Below are 19,570 nucleotides of genomic sequence, written 5' to 3'. Positions count from 1 at the left end.
TCCAAGTGGCAGACTTCAAGTGCTGTCAGGTTGCAGCTGATTTATGGCAGCCCACTAAAGTTTTCAGGAGATTTCTTATTGCTTCCTCTGCATAGCGACCCTGGACTTCCTTGGTGGTTTCCCATCCAAGTCCTAACCCGGGGCTGATCCTTCTTGCCTTCTGAGATCAGATGAGATTTCGCTAGCCTGGGTCCATCTAGGTCAGTTTAAATAAAATCCAAAAGTCCTACATTTCACTGAACGAGTCTTTCTTCCTGGGAACGATCTGCTGCTGTTCAACCTTTGCATATAACCAACCCAGCACCTGTTAACAGGAATGTAGCTTTTTCATCACAAGTGGCAGACTTTGAGTGCTGTCGGCTGACTTATGGCGGCCCTGCAAGGTTGTCAGGGCAAGAGAGATTAGCCTACGGGGGTGGCCAACCTATGGCGTTCCAAATGTCCATGGACTACAATTCCCATCAACCCCTGCCAGGATGGCCACATAGGAGTGCCATAGGTTGGCCACATAGGAGCTTTGTTCTTACTTCCTCTGCATAGTGACCCCTGTACTTCCTTGGCAGTCTCCTATTCCAGTCCTAACCAGAGTTGATCCTGCCATCCCCACCAACGAGGAGGCGAGGGGGAGGAAAGCGCGGGAGAACCCGTTGGCGGCGGTTGAATGCGGCGCGTGCGCAGCGGGGAGGTGTTAGGCGCTCTGCCATCCCCACCAATAAGGAAGGGGCGGGGGAACGCGGGAGAATCCGTTGACGGCGGTTGGGAGAGGCGCATGCGCAGCCGGGAGGTGTTGAGGCGGCGTCCTTAAGGAGAGGCGCTCTGCCATCCTCACCAATAAGGAGGGGGGGGGCGGATCCGTTGACAGCAGTTGAGCGAGGCGCATGCGCAGCGGGAAGGTGTTGAGGCGGAGTCCTTAGGCCCTCTGCCATCCCCACCAATAAGGAGGCGAGGGGGGGAAGCGCGGGAGAACCCGTTGGCGGCGGTTGAGCGCGGCGCATGCGCAGGGGCAGCCGGAGGGGCGGCGGCGGCGGGAGCGATGGCGCCACGTGGGCTGTGGTGGGGCCTGGCGTCGGTGGCGGCGGCCGTCGGCTGCGAGCTGCTGGTCGAGTGGCTGCTGAGGCGGCGGGAGGCGCGGCGGCTGCGGGAGGCGCTGTTCTTCCCGTCGCGCCTGTCGTGCGTCGAGGGGCAGATAGCGGCCGCCGAGGGCGGGGCCCCGTGCTTGTGCTCGCTGCCCCACGACGACCGGACCTCGCTCGGCCGCCTGGTGGCCCGCCTGCTCAGCGCCCGCCGTTCGCTCGACCTCTGCCTCTTCGCCTTCTCCAGCCACCAGCTCCGCCGCGTCCTCCTGCTCCTCCACCACCGAGGCGTCCGCATCCGGGTGATCACCGACGCCGACTACATGGCCCTCCGGGGCTCCCAGATCGGCGCCCTCCGCCTGGCCGGTACTGGGGCGAGACCCTCCACGTGGCGGGATGGCCGGACTGGGAAGGATCTCTCTCTCATCCGCAGGTGTCAGACACGCGGCCCCTCCAGATGCTAAAAGAACAAAGACCCTTGCACCTTTAAAAAATATTTTTATTGGTATATTTCTGGGGTCTGCAACCTGCGGCTCTCCAGATGTTCATGGACTACAAATCCCATCAGCCCCGCCAGCATGGCCAGCATGATGCTGGCAGGGGATGATGGGAACTGTAGTCCATAACATCTGGAGGGCTGCGAGTTTGACACCTATGAATAAGGATAATGCCCCCCAAGCCGCCTTCTTTTAACCCCTGCCCCCTCCCATTCATCCGTCTCAAACCACCCACTCCTCTCCTCATCTACATATTCATTTGCGCTTATTGGTTGAAATCCCACTTGTTTCCCCAGCCGGGACTCAAAAGTGGCTTAGAACATCATTGGTCCCTTGCTCGTTGCCCCTATAACAACAACCTGTAAGGTTAGGCCAGACTAAGAGTTTGTAACGAGCCTTCAGATGCCATGATAGAAGGGGGGATTTGAAGTCAGGTCTACCAGGGTTCCAGTCCAACACTCTCGCCTAGGGATGGCCAACCTATGGTGCTCCATATGTTCATGGACTACAATTCCCATCAACTGCCAGCATGGCTGATGGGAATTGTAGTCCATGAACATCTGGAATACCATAGGTTGGCCACCCCTACTCTATCCACTAGAGCTGGGCCATGCCAGCTCTTATCCTACTGGACACATGCAATTCCTTGGGCACATGCGATTCCATTGGACACATGCAATTTTTTGGCTTGTATCCAGAGGTTCCTTCAAACCTGGACCTAGTCTATCTTTTAAAAAATAATCCTTTTAACAAAACACCCACGTTAGTCATCAAGTAGATAAGATTTTTTTAAAGCGAGGTACATTTGAAATATATATCCTTAAAAGAATTTGCTGGTAAAAAATATGGAAGCACGTATAAAAGATGCTTATACCCTGTTTCCCTGAATATAAGACATCCACTGAAAATAAGACGTAGCAGAAGTTTTGCTGAAGTGCGAAATATAAGGCATCCCCCGAAAGTAAGACGTAGCATAGTTTTTGTTGGGAAGCATGCCCGACAAACAGAACACAGAAAAATAAGACATCCCCTGAAAATAAGACATAGCGCATCTTTGGGAGCAAAAATCAATATAAGACACTGTCTTATTTTCGAGGAAACACGGTGTGAAGGTACAGGCACTGGGAGGGGTGTGGAAGATATAGCAAGGAGGACTGGGTAGAAACGTAAATAGTAAAAGGAAATGAAACTGAAAAGGGTGATAGGAATAGGGGAACTATGAAGTTGGAAGACTATGAGACCCTGCTGATTTTTATTGGGGGAGCACACCCCTTCTGATCCTGTCTGGTAGGTCTTTTTTCAGCCTTATGACAACCCTGTCTGGTAGGTCAGGTTGAGTTATGTATGTTTGTGTGTGTGTGACTGGCCTATGTTTCTGTATCAGGTTTATAGCTTCCTTGTGTTTACTTTTTTTTGATCCAGCAGATTGAAATATACACACTATACAATGTATGTATGTATGTTGGATACTGCTGGACTAGTGCAATTCAACTGGACATATATACACACGCTATATAGCATGTCTCTATATAGCTCGTGTGTGTATACACACGCTCTACAGATACACACTTTATACATGTTGTGTCCGTGTATTTATATACTTATGAGGCCCTGCTGATTTTTAGTGTATTTATATGCTATGAGACCCTGCTGATACACACACACACTATATCACAATCTCTACCCTGTTTCCCCGAATATAAGACATCCCCTAAAAATAAGACATAGTAGAGGTTTTGCTGAAGTGCGAAATATAAGGCATCCCCCAAAAGTAAGACATAGCAAAGTTTTTGTTGGGAAGCATGCCCGACGAACAGAACACAGAAAAATAAGACATCCCCTGAAAATAAGACATAGCGCATCTTTGGGAGCAAAAATTAATATAAGACACTGTCTTATATTCGGGGAAACACGGTATATAGCGTGTGTGTGTGTGTGTGTGTGTGTGTATACACACACACTACAGATACACACTATACGTAGTGTGTGCGTGTATTTATATGCTGTGTATGTGCTATACATATACACTCACCATAGTGAGCAGAAAGGGTTATTAACCTATACATATACACTCACACATATATGTACATATATATATACACACTATATATAAAGATAAAGATGGTCTGACAGACTGGGTGGATTCCCAGCTGTATGTCCATGTTCCTCATCTGACATCCTTCCTTAACTGGGATGGCCATCTCGGGTTGGGGAAAATGTTGGGGTGTGGCACACAAGGAGGGTGGAATCGGGAGGTGAAGGACATCAACGCCACAGGAGCCTTTCCCCCCAGGTGCCTTTTTCTCCAGGAGAATTGATCTTTTTCATCCAGAGATCTCTTGCAACTCCAGGAGATCTCCAGGCCCCTCCTGGAGGCTGGCATCCCTACCCCTAACTGCCATGCTTGCTCACCCTACCACTCTCCACTCATCTCAGGGACTGTTATTACAGCCCTGTAAGGTAGATCTGTGGCCGTTGCTCTGCCTTCCTAGCGAATCAGCTTCAGCCTGGTTTTCCTTTTTGAGGGTTTCATGTTCACGCCATTGCTTTATTCCCAGCCTGTAAAACAAAATCCATGCCCTTTCATTCATTTTCATTCTTATTTAGAAATGTTTTTGCTCTTCCTTAGTCCAGACTTCCCCATGCTGTTTTTTAAATGCTCGTTTGTTAGCAGTAGATACACACCTAGAAGCCAGATCTTAGAAAAATTGTAACAGGTCTGTTCTGTGTGTGCAGGGATTCCGGTACGTCATGATCAGGAAAGCGGCTACATGCACCATAAATTTGCCATCATAGACAAGAGGTGGCTGCTCACAGGATCCCTCAATTGGACTTCGCAAGCCATCCAGCAGAACAGGGAGAACGTTTTGATAGTCGAAGACGCCGAGTGGGTGAAATGTTATCAAGCGGAATTTGAAAAGCTTTGGGAAGACTATGATCCAGCCAATTACAACTTCTTCTCCAAAGAGGTACGAAAAGAGAACAAATGTGAGCCCGAGAGGAAAAGGCAGTTGAAAAAATAATATTTTATCACTAGTAAATAAATAAGAATGGGAGTTGAAAAAAGTTTGTTAATTGTGGGTTTGTCGCTCAGCTGTTTTGTTTTTGTTGTAATTTTTTAAATTGCATTTGGGAATATTATATTCTGCTTCTTTTTAAACTGCATTAAATGGTAAAGGGAAGGTTCTCTTCAAATTCTCCAGAGTAGACAGCCGGCCCAAGGAGGATACCCAGAAGCTGCTGAGCATTTGGGGCGCCACCGAGGAGGACAATGTGAAACTCCTGAAGTTCTGGATGACGGGCCTCAGCAAGACGTACAAGTCTCACCTCATGTCCACCGTTCGCAGTCTGACTTTGTCATCCTCTGAGTCTTGAAACTAGCCCAGGATTTCTTGGTGGTGCTTGGGGAAATTTCTTGCTATGGCCTTCCCCGTCAGAACACTATTGCTTTAGCTCCAAGGACTGGCAGGAAAGAACAGGAGTCTTGAGTATCCATGGAGGGCTGCAACTTACTACTATAAGTGTGGCCCCCTGAACGCTCTCCGGGTTGGCTTCCAGTAATTCAGGAACGCCTGTAATGGGCCAGAAAAGATGATTGCTTCTTGGACCATGTTTGTCTGACTAGTTCTGCAAAGCTAGGAAAAGTGAATTTCCACTACCCTGCAGAGCCCTTTCTTTTTGGTGGTGATGGGGCCTTAACACATCTTGGCACCTTTTCTTCACAGGTCAGAAGTGCTTTGTTTTCAGATGGGTAGATGATATTTGCCTGCATTGGAGTGTGATCATAATCTTTCAGTGTTATATAACCTGTAGGTTTGTCTAGGGATGGGTTAATATAATTTAGGGCAATGTTTTGTTCATGGCAGTCAGTTTCCTACAATGGTGCTAAAATAAAAGAAGCTGTTTTTAGTTTGGGGGCGTTTGCGCCAATTCATTGGGCTGTTTCTCTAGATAAGCAGGCCTTGTTCTGAAAAGGCAAACTTAAATTTTGCATTTGAAGGGAATCTGCAAACCCCTGGACTTTTGTGGAAGGCATTGATAACTTGCCAACGGTGCCATTTCCCCCTCATCTAAAGGCCATCATCGTATCAAAAGATGGCTTGCTTCAAATGTAAGAGAAAGGTTTGGTGTGTCTGGAAAGAAGTCTTGTGCATTTGGTGGAGCGGGGCGGGGGAGAGTGTCCTTCAAAACCCGAGAAAACCTTTTTCGTCCCATGTTCTTTGCTTAATAATTGCATCATAGTTTGCCCATCACTTTTTTTTTTTGCTAGGGACTTTTCTCCCAGCAATATTTGTGTTAAAATTTAAAACAGTAGGGGGAAACGTAGATGGATTTTAAGAGCTTGACATCTTTTAAGTTCTTAAACAGTGATCTCTGCAAGTTAAGAGTTTTTTTTCACTGTGGTTTAAAGATTTTTTTTTCCAAGTAGAGCTAGGTTTGTTTTCCTATACAGGAAAGATCTCTACAGAATTTTACTAGGTGATTTTCATGGGTTTCTATTGATTTTGTTGATGATGTTCGTAAGTTATGTTCAGTCTGTAACCCATGCAGCCAAGTAAAATAGCTGTCTCCTTCCCCAAGCAGGGAAACCTGGTTTTAATGTTTTTGGACAAGCAATCATGGTTGCATGTGTCTGTGGTTTAAGACACTGCTAGATTTTCATTGCCGCCTCAAAGGCACAATAAGCTTCAGAGCAGATTTATTCAGTTTCTGTGTTCAGTAAAAATTGTACATATTTCAAACACACACGCTCTTTTCATAATATACTGTGTAATAAATTCATCTGCAATATCATGTTTTTCCTGTGACTGGAATTCACAAAATCGCAGTACTTTTGTGAAACTTGAGTTTCAATAAAATATATAAGTCCTACATTTTGCTGCACGAGCCTTTTTTCCCTAGGAATAATCTGTTGCTGTTCAACCTTTGCATAAAACTCAACCTAGCATCTGAACAGGAATAATTTTTAATCTCAAGTGGCAGACTTGAAGTTCTGTGAGCTGACTTATGGCAGCCCTGCAAGGTTGCCAGGGCAAGAGACGGTTTGTTCTTGCTTCCTCTGCGTCGTGACCCCTGGACTTCTTTGGCAGTCTCCTATTCAAGTCCTGACCAGTGCTGATCCTTCTTCACTTCAGATGAGAGTGGGGTAGGCTGGACCATCTAGGTCAGGGTGCAAAGCTTCATGAACGAGAGAGAATTCGGATACGTGTGGGATACGTGCGCTACAATCTTCCAAGAGCATCCGGACCGTCCACATTTGAGGCCAGCCACTGTCAAATCAAGGACAGCAAGTAGAAAGTTGTGCCATGAAAAGTCAACTGGCGAGTCGATGTGGGATGGAGCTGGATGACAGAGTCGCCAACCTCCAGCTGTGGCCTGGAGCTCCTGACATCCCTGTATTGTGGAGAAGAGGGTTCAAACCTTTCCATGCCCATGTAGCTTGCGGCATGATGGTGGGCATAGTGGTTAAGAGCAGGTGCACTTTAATTGGGAGAACTGGGTTTGATTCCCTGCTCTGCCACTTGAGCTATAGAGACATATCTGGGGAACTAGATTAGCCTGTGCACTCCAACACACGCCAGCTAGGTGACCTTGGGCTAGTCCAGTTCTTCAGCTCTCAGCCCCACCTCACAGGGTGTTGCTTGTTGTGAGGGGGGAAGGGAAAGGATATTGTAAGCCCTTTTGAGTCTCCTTACTGGAGAGAAAGGGGGTATAAATCCAGACTCTTCTTCTATTTTAACCCGGGCACAAGATGTACCCCTCAATCCCCCATTGCTGTGCAAACAACCACTAGACTGGGCTGCTGTTCTGAAGAATAAATTGTTTCTCTTTTAAGGTGCCACCATGACATTTAACAATTGCTTCTGCCAAGCAGATGCACACACACTCTCTTTGACGAGGTGGGTGCTGGCGTGCCAAAGCTTTTGATGGAGTAAAGCGTGCATTCTGACATTATGGCTTGGGGTTTCCTAATGCCAACTATTGCATTTCGCAAGGGCAGGGACACAGTGAGGGATGCCAAGACCACTGGACTGGTAATTCCTGACCTTTTTATTAACTGTCTGAAACAAAAATCTTCTCCAAAGCATGCCAAGAGTGGTGCAAAAATAGTTTATTACGATATAGTTTTATGTATAGTAAAGTAATTATATTTACAAAATAAAAATCATCAGCGCTACATCCATGGGACCCCTAGCATGTCACACAAGATTTTGTAAGGAATAAATACTGCGACATAAGTGACAATTCTATTACAGTGAACCGCTGAAGAGGGAGACCGCTCTTTTCAAAGCGTGAAAATAAAGAGGAAGATACTTTTCATACTCCCAGCAGGAAATTCACAATTCTTTGCCAAATGAAAATGAACGGAATCATACAGGCAGGGTTGTGGAGACCAAAGCTCCTTTCCTCATTGCAGCGATTTTGTTTGAATGTGCGTCTCTCGTGGTTTTGCATTATCGCCACCCGCTATGGCCTCATTTTTGCCTCGGAATCTTGCTGAGCACTGGGAATAAAACACGATCCTCCGACTTTGATTTTTCAAGAGCATCAACTGTCCTGACAGAGCACGGGTCTGCTTGTCACCTAGGCAAGTTGATAGCCTCCCTACTCCCTTTCTTTCCAGACTACAGTGGTGGTTAGTCCGTCGAGGCCATCCTGTCCAAACTAGTACCGTGTCGGAGAAATATACCACTATATGCTCTCGTCACTCAAACCCAGCATGTGGATTTTGAGGCTGGCTTTTAAAAATTAATTACAGAGGAACGTTGCAATTTTAAGCTACGGTGGCTGCGCATGTCTTTTTTCATGCCTAATCCAAATTACTTCTCTGAGCCCATCTACACTGGGCAAACTGGATCTATTGTCAAAATCCCTTTCCCCCCCGTTTCATGCACCATCTAGTAGATTCCTAAGCATGGCTTTGGGCTGGGCTGCTTGAATACCACCAGCAAAAGCAAAACGCCAACTGTATATGGTGACCTCACTATTTCTCAAGTCATGCAGTACTGGTATCTCTATGTCTAAGGTTTTTCCCCCCATATTCTAGTGGTAAAGGCTCAGCTCAGCTGTTAATGGAAGTGTAACTGTAAATTGAACGGTCATCTTAAACTAACACTATTCTGCCATGCTGTCACAATTCCATGCCATGAAATTTGGAAGGGACGGGATAGAATCAGCATCTACACAAGTTGTCTGCAGAAATCCTCGTAGACATCAACGTCCCTGTACGGCTACAGCATAGTAAGGCTCTTGGACCTAATATATGGGAACCTTAATTCACTTTTGTAACAGTGTTACCATGCAAGGATATTGGTGTATGCTTAGTGTCAGAGTAGCTGCTACCACCATTACCGCTACAGAAATATAGTAAATCTGCACACTCAAGAGTTTATACCACTGTCAACTTATAAGATTACTGTACAGGGAAGAAAATCAGTGTAAAGATAAGTAATTTTAAAGTTCTGAAAGACTTCACATGTTCTTTGGACAGGCTATTTGCAAAACTAAAAAGGTATCAGAATTTTTAAAAAATATATAACATTCAAACAAAACGGTCTGGAAGGGAACACAGTTTATCAGGATACACTAATTTCCTTTTCCAAGTTGAAAGGACATTGTATTAGAACAAGATCTGAAAAAAAAATAGTCACCAAAAACAAAAGAACCCTCCACTAGTTTTTGAGTAATAAATATTTACACGGCGTGCTTTGAATACTATACAGGTTTTAAATTATTTTAAAGAGAATTAACAAAGCTGTTTTTAAAAAAAAAATGGGGAGGAGGGAATTACAAAGGAAAAGTTAGCTGCGGAGCGTGCCTGTGCTTAGAGTGTTCACGACAAAACTTAAGTACTGCATATGAACCACCAAAACGCAAAAAAAAAAAAGAAGTCCAGTGGGATTCTAATCAAGTATATCGTCATTACAAAAAGCAACATTTTATTAAAACAATTCATCCGGCTACTCTTGGGCAGCCGCTGCCACAGGAAGCAAACAGCCTGCTTGGGATTTTTCTCTCTCTTTTTTTTGGCATACCAGCACAAGCAAATCCTCCTTTTTCATTTCTTCAGAGGACGAGGGGAAACCAGAGTTGAATTAAATCCCCCCCCCCCCCAAAGAAGTGCGGTAGGGGGATAGGAAGATAGACTGGACTGAGGAAGGCTTTTACGCAGGTGTATTTATACTGAACATCCATCTTTGTTGAACTTTGTTTTTACTAGAACTCATATTCTGGTTCTTTTCATCGTGTTGGTGTGTATAAAATGCAGCAGGTTGCAACTGAAAATACGGCCCTCGAGCCGCTCAAGAACTACAGTTCCCAAAACACCGATTTGCCTTGCGATGTGTAGAAAGCACCTGGTTTGCAGCACTTAACAGATGAGCAAAACGGAGTTTGGTCGGACTAACCCTTTGCATGCCAATGTCAAGAAGGCTCTCAAAAAAGAGAGGGGCATTCATGTTTTCAAAAGATACTATGGATCAACAGACAATTTGTTTGCCTGGCCTTTTCCTTCCAGGTTTCTCTCAAAGCTCCAGAGAAGGCAATAAGCGAGAAGCTCGTGCAGTCAGTGAACTATCAGGGCCGAAAGACCGCGAAAACCACTACTTTGATGGCTGCCCTGTCATTTTCCTTCTTTAGCCCCACCAGGTAATGACAAAGATCATTCCAATATGCTTCTCTCCCTCCGTTCTCCAGCACCTGAGGTAAGGAGAGGTTCTGAGAGGCGCCGAGTAGAAAAAATTAAGACACCTTTTTCATACCTGATACTGAACTTCTGAGACACACGCCAAGAAAGCACAGAACTATGAACAAAGTCCAGTTCTAAGACAGCGCCCCTTCTTGGAAGTACATTCTTCCACAGCTGCAAAAAGCAAAAGAGCCAATTCGTTGAAACAGCAACGGCCACACGTGTCCACGGGCCTAACGGGTTTTTTGTTTCAACAGTTTTCATCCGGCCCTTTCCTCTCCCTGAAACTGCCAGTCTAGATAAGCGTCAGATGAAGCCGCTGCCGAGCTTAAATCCCTGGAACTTTGCCGTGTGGTGTCTCAACCCCAAAAATGATGTTTGCAGGAAAAAAACAATGGCATCAAGAACTGACAGGAGCGCCTTCATTATTTTTGCATGCTGCTCCAACACCATGTTTCAGAAGACTTCTTTTGCAATGTGCGATTCCGCTCCTGGTATCCCCCCGCCCCACCATCTTACAGCTAAGTACAGAGAATTAATCTCTTTGGGCCAAGCACCAATTTCTGCTGTGACCTCAGCAGCACTGCCTCGAACACCCTCACTGGTCAGCAGGCCAAAAGCCCGGTCTTTGATAAGTATCCTGCTATTTACGACTCTGGACTCTGGAACAGTGGAAGCCAGCCGAAACGGACTCCCCTGGGAACCGTATGGCGCCCAGAAGGTTGGAAGAGGAGATTATCCTTCTTCCAAAAGCAGGAGTCCATTACACCACGATCGGATTACAAAGAAAGCTTCTCAAGAAGGTTCTAAAACAGATTTGGGAAATAAATCCATCATTTGACAATGCAGAGAGAGTAGGCAAGGTTATCCGCTGGCTCTGCTCATTGGGGCTACAATCCAGGTCGAACCATGCTAAAGAACAGACTCCCAAGTTTTGTTTCAGAGGTACAAAAATTTGGCTCAAAGCATGTACGTAAGTGCTTGGGTTAGTGTTGACAGTGGCGGAGCTAAAACACAGTGTGTCGAAACCCCCTTCCCTCCCTCGGGGCCCTGTTGTTATACCAAAGCATTTGGTAAAACAGAGCTAGCTTATTGACAGGCTGTCCAGCCGTAATACTGACACTTAGTGTAATGGGTATACAGTAGGAAGGGCTTTTGTCTGAGGAGCCAGGGGGTGCAGAACCCCCCCCCCAATCTCATCCACCTCTAGCCAAGATTCAACTTGATATGTCAGGGCGGCCCCTCGGCAAGTCCATCCAACGGGCCGAAGAACTGCCTCAGTGTCTTTCACATCCATACAAAAACAGCAATGAGGGTCCTAAGGAACAACGAAAATCAACGGGTGCTCGTGTTGTGACGCTGCAAGCAAGGAGGTGCGCGTGGTCAAGCCGGGCAGGAAGGAGAGCTAGTCGTTCTTCAAGTCCTTGGATTCAAAGAGCTTCAGGCGCTCCTGCACTGTCAAGCCTTCCTTCAGACTCTGCACACAGTTTGAGTGGGGGGAGAGAGGAAACAAAGAAAGTTAGAACGGGGTTCTGGAAAGGAAGGTTAGCATCTGGCGGTGGCAGCGAGGTAGTGAATGGCAGCCCTCCCCCAATGGAGATCAGAAAGACATGCGTAAGGAAATGCACCATGATGGGAGTGGTGTTATTGGTCAATCAATCCAAGGTGGAGAGGGGTGAACTGGTGGCCCACAGGCATGATTAGCTGGGAGAATTATAATCTTGAAAGCGAGGCAGAGCCTTTGAAAGCCTTTACGATTCCGGCCGTGCTCCTAAAGTCGCCCCTTTCCCGCAATTTTGTGCCTTTGCTCTGTTCTGTAGACCTTTAGGATGTTCCTGAGGTGGATTTACTGACAAGCGCTGGGCACATAGAATTGTCTGGGTGGCCAGCAGCAAAATGGTTCCAGAGTTTGTTTTACTTCCTCTAAGAAAGAAACGCCTGACGCCCACCAGCCTCGGAATGAAGCTGCCTGCTGAGCCAGAGAGATCAGCTCAATTTCTAACCATCTGCCAATTGGCTGCTTTCTTCCACTACTAGGTCATCTCGAAAGCCAAAAATCATCGTAGTGGGGAGCGGGAAAGAAACCAAGAAGCGTGGGCAGAACAGTTTATTTTGGGTCAAGATGTTTATGAAACATCCATTTCTCAGAAAGACGCTACAGAGCAGAGACTTGTTTGTGTGGAGAATACAACTTTAGTTAGCCTGTACAAGTGACTCAGTTCTCTTTCTAAAGAGCGTATTTCAAAACCAGTCCTAGCCATTCCCGAGGACACAGCTAAGAAGTATGGAAACACTGCCTGTTGAGGAAAGTTTAGTTTGAGGCATGCACATTCGATTTTGCATGCACCCTGTTTGTCCTGCGCCCTCAAGAGCACCCCTTCGTGCATTTTGGAAGGTGCGGAAATTCCCTCTGGGCGAGGGAGGTCGGTTAGATAGGAGGGCGGAGAGAGCCACAAAAGGAGCCATTCAGCCGGCTTGATGCATTTTTAACTTTTGTCTTCCACCCCCTGACCTGAGGCCAATTTTATGTGATTAGAAAGAAGAAGAAGAAATGAAAGATTCTCATCAGCCATGAGGTGTGAGCTGGGCATGCATAAAATGGACTGCCCATCAGGAAGCTGTTTGACTTGTGGGAACCGACTGGATTACCTATATGACAGGGACCCTTGAATCTGGTGCATTTCAGTTATCCCATGAGACCTGCTCAATAACAGACTGTCAGAGGAGAGAGTAAAGACAAAAACAAAAACGAGAGAGACATAAATCCCAGGTTCACTCGGAGCTCCAAAGCCTGTCCCCCGCCCCCTGCTGAGAACTAAAGCTTGTGGCATTCATGGCCCCTGAGGTCAGAGGTTTACATTTTTGCTCTGCGTACAAATGATGTTACAGTCGAAAGAAACGTCACACAACTTGGGAACAACCAATAGAAAAAGGGGGTGAGGTCTTGTGTGGACTGTGAACACACAAAGGAAAGTAGCCCACGGGAAAAGCAGGCAAGACACAGACCAGGCCAAATAAATAAAACTGCACACCAAATGTGTCTGCTAAAGTTATATGCACATTTCACTGGTTCAGGTAACTTGACCGTCCAGCTACTCAAAACCTTACAGCTGCTGGACAAGAAGTCACCTGTTTTCTCCTTTCAATTCTACTGGGATGCCAACCGCACCAGCGTGAGCACGGCCAAAGGAACTTCAGCACTGAGTAGGAACATTCAGCGTATTCAGGCTGGCTGGTTGGGCACGCTTTCCTACTACTCATTCCTGACACTCCAGACCGCTTTCAAGGATCCAAAATCCCATGCAGGGAGAGGAGAGAATCCGTACAAAAAAGACAAACTCACCTTTGACCTGATATTTCTTAACTGCCGGCCAACATTGGTCCTGTCTTTCTTCAAGAAATCAGGGTTACTTTTAGATTTCATGATATCTAGGTAGGGAAGACAAAACCACTATGTTGGCTGTTGAAAGCACTCACATAGACCCCCCCCCCCCAGCCCAGCCCATGAAATAAACCAAATCAAGCTACCTTTGATGAGCACTGAAGACCCAGGGAAAAAAACCCCTCTTTCCCCGCGCTCCCATAGCACTTTAATTTCCATTTCCCAAAAGAAAGCACATAGGAAAAAAAAGGCCTCGTATAGAAATATTTTTTTTCTTTTACTGTTAGTAAATGCTTCTTAAGGTGGTGTTTTTCTCTCTCAAAATAGTTTAACGGGAAATTTGCGGGATTGCTGAAAAGCAAGTTTCCCCCTTTTGGAATGAGCGAAAAGAGATGTTTTCACTCAAAAACATTTAAAACAAAAATATTTGTGCAAGGCAATGTACAGCTAACTCCTCCATATACTGTAGACACACATTTTCAAAATGTTTTGGTTTAAGTATAAATAATACTTGCAACTATTAGTGTTATGATGTTTTTAATATGCAGATATACTGGGAGTCCTACCTGTTCTGATTATATGGAAATTTCCATCCCCTTAAATATGTTCCTTTTCATTTACTACAGAATTTGTTTTCTAGCTTCCAGTAATCATTTCCCCCTACCTCTAAATGGGCAAAAAGTAGGATATATGTGCTCTGGTAGCATAGGATGAAGCAGTTTGAAATTCTTTTTAATGTACTGGATAAACTTTCTATTTTTCTTATAAAGACATCAGTACTGTAAAATTCTACAAATATGCAGAACAATACAATCTTTTAAGTTACAACCGATGCATTGGTTTGATAGGACGGGATAGCATATATTTCAATTTCCCCACAAATTTGTTTGTTTTCCTGGAGAATTCTGCCCCCCTTGCCCCTGGTAGCTTCCAAATTCCTGGGAATTTTACATTGCTGATGCCGATCATCTCTGAAGAAACACAGTTGCGCTGCAAGGCGAACCAACCAGGTTAGAGTAAGTTGCATGAAAATGTTGATGTCGCACAAATAGGCCGATAGTTCAGGGAAACTGAACTTGGTCCTGTTCTCCTTTTGTGACCCAGTCATCGTGCAGGAAACATCACGATCTGTTAACAGAGTACTGACCATATCCAGACACTGTGGTGTTCTCCGGGGATTTCTCTCCAAGAGCTTCTGTGGCGGCTTTCAGTTGCTCCTTCAACCTGCTAATGTCACAGTCGGCCTTGGCCTTCACAATGCTCAGTTCTGTGTAGATATCTTTATATTTATCGCTGGCATATTTTTTATCCTGGGGGGCGGGGGGAAAGTAATTCAGTTAAAGAGATTTGTGACACTGGCATCGGCACAAACACAGGCGGAGAACAGAATTCAACCCTAGGAAGCACCAAATTCCTCGCAATGCCAGGGATTATTATGAGACACTTGAAACTTCCTAGATTCTGCTTCTGTTAAAAATCAGTGAGGCATGAAGGCAGCCAACAGAACTAGTCTCGTAGAGCAGTCAAGAACCTAAAATATCCACCAATTTACCAGTCAGGATTACAGCATTCTTCTACAAATCTGACATTGACTACTCAAAGCACAACAGTATTTCAGGAAAAGACCCAGGGAACTCTTACCCAGTGATGAATGGAGGGGGAACTGCACGCGGGGCATGAACTGCCCATCCGCCCCCCCTGCCCTCCTTGCCCCCCATGTGACTGCAATGACGGCGCCTGGGGCAAGCCGGCCCAGATGTCCCATTGCAGCTACACCTCTGCTCTTGCCTGATCTTCGAAGCTAAGCAGGGTCAGCCCTGGCTAATACTTGGATGGGAGACCACCATGGAAGTTCAGGGTTGTATGTAGAGGTGATGGAACGTGCTGTCAGGTTACAGCTGGCTCCTGGAGACCCCATAGGGTTTTCGAGGCAAGAGACGTTCAGAGGTGGTTTGCCACTGTCTGTCTCCATGTGGGCTGAGAAGGTTCTGGAAGAACTGTGACTAGCCCAAGGTCACTCAGCAGGCTGTGCGTGGTGTGGGGAATCGAACCCGGGTTCTCCAGATGGGAGGTGATTTGCCATTGCCTGCCTCTGTGTGGGCTGAGAGAGTCCACAGAGAACTGTGACTGGCCCAAAGTCACCCAACAGGCTTCCTGTGGAGGAGCAGGGAAACAAATCCGGTTCACCAGATTGAGGTCCGCCGCTCATGCGGAGGGGTGGGGAATCAAACCCGATTCTCCAGATTAGAGCCCACCCTCTTAGCCACGACACCATGCTGGCCCTTGGTGTATGTCTTACATAGCTCTGACAGTCTCAGCAAAAAGAAAAAAAAGGACTGTAAGAATATAAATAAATTACCCTCAAGGCTGTTTGCAGTTCGTCCTTGAGGGAACTGATCTCTTGCTTCAAGTACTGGATTTCCGATTCCTTGACTCTCAGCAGGACCTGGCCAGGGGGGATGGGGGTGAGAAACGGAGGGAGAGAGAACCAGGCAATGGCGTTTTAGGTAAAGACGGAAAGGTATCGTTTAAAGCTTAAGCGATTTCCTGGTATATGCATAATCCTCCCATCATTCATTCATTCATTCATTCATTCATTCATTCATTCATTCATTCATTCATTCATTCATTCATTCATTCATTCAAAGCCTTTATACCCCACCTTTCCTCATGGTTCAAGGAGGCTAATGCTAGTCGTTAAATGACAGCTCCGGTCAAAAAGAAATTAAAATAGCAAATCCCCCTCCCCTTATTTTGGCCCCTTAAAAGATGCCTGCTGTTCAAATCCCCCACCCTGCATCTTTCAGGGAGCCCAGTCCATCCCACACTCACAAGCTCTGGCTGATTTTGTGGAATAGCAAAGCAGAGGGCTACTCACCTCTAGCTCATAGGCGTCCTTGCCCTGGGTGAGAGGTGAGGCGGCAGTCTCCAGCCCACCCTCTCCGGTCAGCAGGGTCCGTAGCCGCGTGATCTCTGCAGCCAGGCGGTTATTCAGCTCCTGTGAGAACCACCAGAGGGGCTTGTGAGTAAGGGCCTGAACGAGCCCATCAGCGCTAGGGCAGAGGTCCACCACACCCACACCCAGCGAAGTGTCGGGCTCCTGCCCCTCACCTGGTTGTGAGCGTTGAGCTCCTGGTTTTCACGCTGACACTGACGGAGGGCCTGCCTTTCCGCCTCCAGGGCCTGGGCCAAGTGAGCATTCTCCAAGCACTTCTGCGAGTACTGTTCCGATAGGACCTCGAGTTCCCGTTGGACCGACTGCAGCTCCTCCCTGCCGGCAGAAAATCTCATCATGTAGAGCCAACCGGTACACCTATAGTCTCCCTTGGAGCACACAACATGGCCTGCTCAGACATTGCCGAGAAGGTTCCTTCCTGGCTCCGGGAACATACGTGTGGTGACAGCAATCTTTCTCTTCTCCCCACGCAAGGAGCAATCTCTCCAAGCAAGCCTTTTGCCACAGAAAAACAATGCACAAGCAGACCAAGTGCCCTTAAGTGAACAAGACATGCCATGCCATGCCGGGCTGGAGCAAGGGGGAACTGTGCCTGGGGCACACATGCGCCCCGCACCTCTGCCAGGCCCCCGTCCGCCCCGGAACGCCACGTGCCCGGTGCATTGCGCACCCCACCATCCCCTTGGTGCTAGCCCACTGATGCCATACCATTGATGGCCTTGGTACTGTCTTTGCTATTAAAACCTCAGTGGAATCCCAAAAAATAAATCCGCTTGAGCAATTTCAGTGGGACAAGCAGAGTTTTGCAACCAGAGGGTTGTTTTGTTTACTTTTGAACCTGGATGCACAGAAAAATAAAAACTGATCTTTCAGGATTGGAATTTGCCAGGGCAATAGTACAATTTGTTAGTGGAAACGCTTATTTTATTCAATGCCTGTAAGCTGTCCTGAGCCCGGCTTCGGCTAGGAAGGGCTCCACCAATAAGCACCTTCAAACAAGCAATGAAAAAAAATTTAGTAGTTACACGGCACAAGATCTATTTCCTCTTTCCCCCACCAGCCAAAAGCAGATGATATTATAATGGCCGGTTGCAGAGGTTCCAGGTTATGTGGCCGTGGTCTGGTAGTTTTTTGCTCCTGGTGTTTCACCTGCATCTATGGCTGAAATGAAATGTTAGGAGCAAAAACTACCGGATCACGGCCACAAAACCTGGAAATCCCACAACAGCCAGTTGGTTTTGAGTGTAAAAACCTTCAACAGTACATCAGACAGTGTTTACAGGTGTTGGTACATCTTGAGAAAGCACAGAGAAACACCTACAGGTATTGCCTCCGTAGAGCCTCAACATCGGAGTTGTTGCTGCTAATCTGAGACCGCTGACTCTTCTCCAGCTCCCGCTCCAGCTCTTCCCGGTGAGCATTCTTCATGGCTTCTATGGCTGGACGAAATGACACAAAATATGCTAAAGAAATGAACTTCACCATCACCAGCTCCCTACAGAGACAGTGTCACAACCCCAGACTTGATCAGTGAAGGAACCAACACTTTGAAAGCAGAATTCTCATCTATTGATGGCAAGCATAGGAACGCTGTTGTCTTATATTGTCAGAACCGACTACATTAAAACAGGCAAAGCATTATGTCCCCCAGCCCAGATACGTCTATCATGTCCCCTCCTAACTTTCTCTTCACCAAACTAAACATCCCCAGCTCCCTAAGACTCTCCTCGTAGGTAAAAGGATTCCAGACCTTTTACCATTTTGGTCACCCTCCTCTGGACCCGTTCCAGCCTGTCAATATCCTTCTTGAATTGTGGTGCCCAGAACGGGACACAATATTCCAGGTGAGGTCTAACCAATGCAGAATAGAGAGGTGCAATTATGTCCCTCAATCTGGGCACTGTATTCCTATTGATACAGCCCAAAATCGCATTGGCTTTCTTGGCTGCCACATCACACCGCTGACTTATGTTCAGTTTGTTGTGTACTTTTGAGAGTCAGATACTGGTATTCCCTATCTCAATCTGGACACTATATTCCTATTGATACACCCCAAAATCGCATTGGATTTCTTGGCTGCCGCATCACACTGCTGACTCATGTTTGGTTTATGGTCCACTAAGAAATGGAGAGGAGAGGAGAGCCCAGGTTAAATGTTAAATCACAGCTGCCTTGGCAATGGGTCTGGTGGAACATGCCCTGTTGATCCAGCCTACAGCTTTTGGATAGGGCCCCCAACCTCCCCTGTTCTACCTGAGATGGTCGCCGCCGTCTCTTCTGCCAGCAACCGATCTTTCTCCTCCCGTAACTTCTCCAGTTCCCGCTGGTGTTGCCTCTGCAAGTCTTCGATCTTTTTCTGGTGGGTTTCTTCCATGGCGGCAAACCCTCGCTCACAAGTCGCCTAAGGCGGAGGGGAAACACTGTTCATTTGGGCCTGGTGCATTTTGGAGATCCAACTTAAGCGTATCCAGACACTGTATGAACTCATGGAGGAATGGACAAGATGGACAGACAAACAAGGACAGAACTCATGAGCCAAGCATGCAGGAAGGGGTTAATGCTCCCGTTGTTAGAGAACTAACATGCCTCCTCCGCCTACGGCTGAAGGAAAACTAATTGAATAGGAACAGAGATATTTGAGGACTCACTTAAGCGGTCTGTCCATAAGGATTGGGAATTTTAAAGTCTTCAGGGTGGGGTCCCCAGCATTGGCACACGAGGACATGAACAATTTAGAGACACACCCGTCATAAACTTCTCTTTGCCACGAGACATAAATATAATAAATATGCAGAGTGCTTCCATCATAGCCCAGAGAGCTAGTCTGTTCTTACTAGTTTTAAAAATACCCCCTTCCCCAAGAGGTCTGATTTCTTGGAAGGTTGTGGCTACGTAGATACCAAACCTGCCATAATCAATATGTACTTCACTGGGGTGCTGTGTGGTTTCCGGGCTATATGGCCGTGTTCTAGC

At 46.7% G+C, this 19,570-nt stretch overlaps 2 protein-coding genes across 2 annotated transcripts in view; one reads left to right on the top strand and one right to left on the bottom strand.

Annotated features, from left to right (window-relative positions):
• The first annotated feature begins 1,033 nt into the window (after window positions 1-1,033).
• PLD6 (phospholipase D family member 6) lies at window positions 1,034-5,366 on the top strand. Its single transcript, XM_048494151.1, has 3 exons — window positions 1,034-1,439; window positions 4,307-4,539; window positions 4,774-5,366. Exons 1-3 carry the CDS (start codon window positions 1,034-1,036, stop codon window positions 4,936-4,938), a joined length of 804 nt encoding a protein of 267 aa, XP_048350108.1. The 3' UTR covers window positions 4,939-5,366.
• Window positions 5,367-7,665: 2,299 nt separating this feature from the next.
• LOC125431906 (myosin phosphatase Rho interacting protein) overlaps window positions 7,666-19,570 on the bottom strand; it is an 82,944-nt gene continuing 71,039 nt past the window's right edge. The window contains exons 16-24 of the mRNA XM_048495098.1: window positions 18,851-18,998; window positions 17,919-18,036; window positions 16,753-16,912; window positions 16,520-16,639; window positions 16,001-16,087; window positions 14,789-14,951; window positions 13,603-13,688; window positions 12,909-12,974; window positions 7,666-11,736 (exon numbers count right to left, since the gene is read on the bottom strand). Of these exons, the coding sequence (XP_048351055.1) occupies window positions 12,942-12,974; window positions 13,603-13,688; window positions 14,789-14,951; window positions 16,001-16,087; window positions 16,520-16,639; window positions 16,753-16,912; window positions 17,919-18,036; window positions 18,851-18,998 (915 nt within the window). The 3' untranslated portion in view covers window positions 7,666-11,736; window positions 12,909-12,941. The remainder of the gene's footprint in view (window positions 11,737-12,908; window positions 12,975-13,602; window positions 13,689-14,788; window positions 14,952-16,000; window positions 16,088-16,519; window positions 16,640-16,752; window positions 16,913-17,918; window positions 18,037-18,850; window positions 18,999-19,570) is intronic.

This window comes from Sphaerodactylus townsendi, linkage group LG04 (assembly GCF_021028975.2).
Source record: "Sphaerodactylus townsendi isolate TG3544 linkage group LG04, MPM_Stown_v2.3, whole genome shotgun sequence".
In the NCBI taxonomy this organism is placed as follows: Eukaryota; Metazoa; Chordata; class Lepidosauria; order Squamata; family Sphaerodactylidae; genus Sphaerodactylus; species Sphaerodactylus townsendi.
The sequence above is the reverse complement of the archived record's forward strand: the minus strand, read 5'-3'. Positions and strand labels throughout refer to the sequence as shown.

What these genes read in the sequence shown, in the direction of transcription:
- PLD6 (XM_048494151.1), top strand. Translation starts at nt 1,034, where the DNA reads ATGGCGCCACGTGGGCTGTGGTGGGGCCTGGCGTCGGTGGCGGCGGCC. An exon ending in CGGCGCCCTCCGCCTGGCCG is followed by an intron (nt 1,440 to 4,306) that starts GTACTGGGGCGA and finishes CTGTGTGTGCAG; the next exon opens with GGATTCCGGTACGTCATGAT. An exon ending in ACAACTTCTTCTCCAAAGAG is followed by an intron (nt 4,540 to 4,773) that starts GTACGAAAAGAG and finishes CAAATTCTCCAG; the next exon opens with AGTAGACAGCCGGCCCAAGG.